General features: G+C 33.3%; 1 protein-coding gene across 1 annotated transcript in view; it reads right to left on the bottom strand.

The window, feature by feature from the left end:
- LOC117101496 (retinol dehydrogenase 12-like) overlaps positions 1-1538 on the bottom strand; it is a gene marked incomplete at both ends in the record, with an annotated part of 5345 nt that extends 3807 nt beyond the window's left edge. Inside the window, one exon of the mRNA XM_033241461.1 lies at positions 1347-1538. Within this exon, the coding sequence (XP_033097352.1) occupies positions 1347-1538 (192 nt within the window). The remainder of the gene's footprint in view (positions 1-1346) is intronic.
- Positions 1539-1867: the final 329 nt, after the last annotated feature.

Genomic DNA, 1867 nt, shown 5'->3' with positions numbered 1-1867 from the left:
CCCCTGATTGGATTTTTTCGAACTTTTAGTATGTTATTATTTGTATATTATTTCAGGAAAAGATTTCGTAAAATATTTCTGTTAAAATTACTTCTGTGTTCTTTATAATTTTGTCTAAAAATCGATTGGTTCGACTATTAAGCTAAGGCAGCGTAAAAATGAAAATTACTCTGATTTTGGATTCAATTTTCTAATTGTTAATTTTGTTAACCCTAAAATGACTTAGTTTATTATAATCCTCCATCACTCCTTATAATTAATATCTGTTAAAATTAGAATTATCGAGTTTATCCAATTCAAGTTGAAATATACCATACTTTTAAAGCTGATGTAAATGTTTCATTAAATTTGAAAACTTTTTGTTTTGGAAAATATTATTATATTTTGTATTTCTTAAAAGATCAATGTATCAGCTTTATTGTGGAAATGATTGCGCAGCCATATTGATTGACTGTATGTAGTGCGCATCGAGAAAAGAAGGTGCTCTCCATTTCGCCATGTTCAATTCTTTGGTAAACCATGCCTGCTGAAAATTTGATGGCGGGGAACACATCGGACTTCAAAGGCATCGCCCAAATGTTCTTCACGCGCTGCGGCAGCTTTGATCTTGGTTCATTTGCATAGCACTGCGTATGCGTAGCTTTTTCGAGTGATCTCCTTCTCAATAATGCCTCCATAGTTAGAGAGAAGTTCATTATATTTAAATACCCTTGGTTACGTCAATGACAACAATAGTGTATGAAAAATCGAGTATACTATGTAATACAGGTGTTGCAAAACATATAAATGCATTTCACTTCCATAATGGCTTCATTTGGGAAGCGATGGACGGATTCACTATAAATCAGAATTAGATCAAAGAGGCCCAGACCCCCAAATGTTTTGAAAATTAAATTTTAAAAAAACATAGGAAAAGTAAAAAAAAAATAATGCCATAGCTTTAAAGATGTATTGTCCCTTGCTAATGTAAAAAAATCATAAACAATCATTTTGAAATCAACTTGCTAATTTTGCAATAATATACAAATTATTAACTTGTGTACAGAAATTATTAAATTAAAAAAATGTGTACCCTGATTTTTAAACTGCATAATTATAATTAAAATAATAAAACACTTCCAGACTTGAAGTGTTTCACTAATTTCTATGTTCAAGTTGATAACTTTTATGTTACTTCAAAATGGGCAAGTAAAATTCAAAAAATATTTTTATGATTTTTTTGGGTATTTAGCATGGGACAATACATCTTTAGGACTCTATTTGTAGGTCTACCTAAACCCTCATATTATTTGTTTAATTTTAGACCTATATTACATAGACACTAGAAACTTAACACCTGTACACACCTGCATTGTTAATGAGAATGTCCAACTGTGTTTCATTTTCAATTATTGATTTTGCAAATAATCGAATCGATTCCATCGATGCAAGATCCAACTCTCTAATAATAACGTTCCTATTACCAGTCTCCCTTCTTATCTGTTCTGCTGCACTCTCAGCTTTGGTCATATCACGGCATGCAAGAATCACTTTTGCTCCTATGTTTAAATAATATTAAAACAACAGTTAGAAAACAAAAACGAATGAGATCAAAAATGACTTCCTGTAAAATTTGTGAGAGGGCCTTATTCTATGGAACAGGGGAAAGTGTACCTCCTGTCCCATTCCAATCCACCACAGAACCAGAAGCCCCATCAGAAAGTTAAATTTAGTTGTGGTTAAACTAATGGTGGCTTGGATTTGCCTGATGATGGTCCGATGTCTTCGACGGGGAGGGGGGCGTGGAGGCCTTAGACACTCCAACGAGAATGCAAGTGAATCTGTTGGAAGTGGTTCAGGGCTGAAGCCCCCGGAAACTATGACAATC

Source organism: Anneissia japonica, unplaced genomic scaffold, assembly GCF_011630105.1.
Source record: "Anneissia japonica isolate Jap-2015-1 unplaced genomic scaffold, ASM1163010v1 scaffold229567_len5679_cov158, whole genome shotgun sequence".
Lineage (NCBI taxonomy): Eukaryota > Metazoa > Echinodermata > Crinoidea > Comatulida > Comatulidae > Anneissia > Anneissia japonica.
This window is presented reverse-complemented; position numbering and strand designations above follow the sequence as displayed.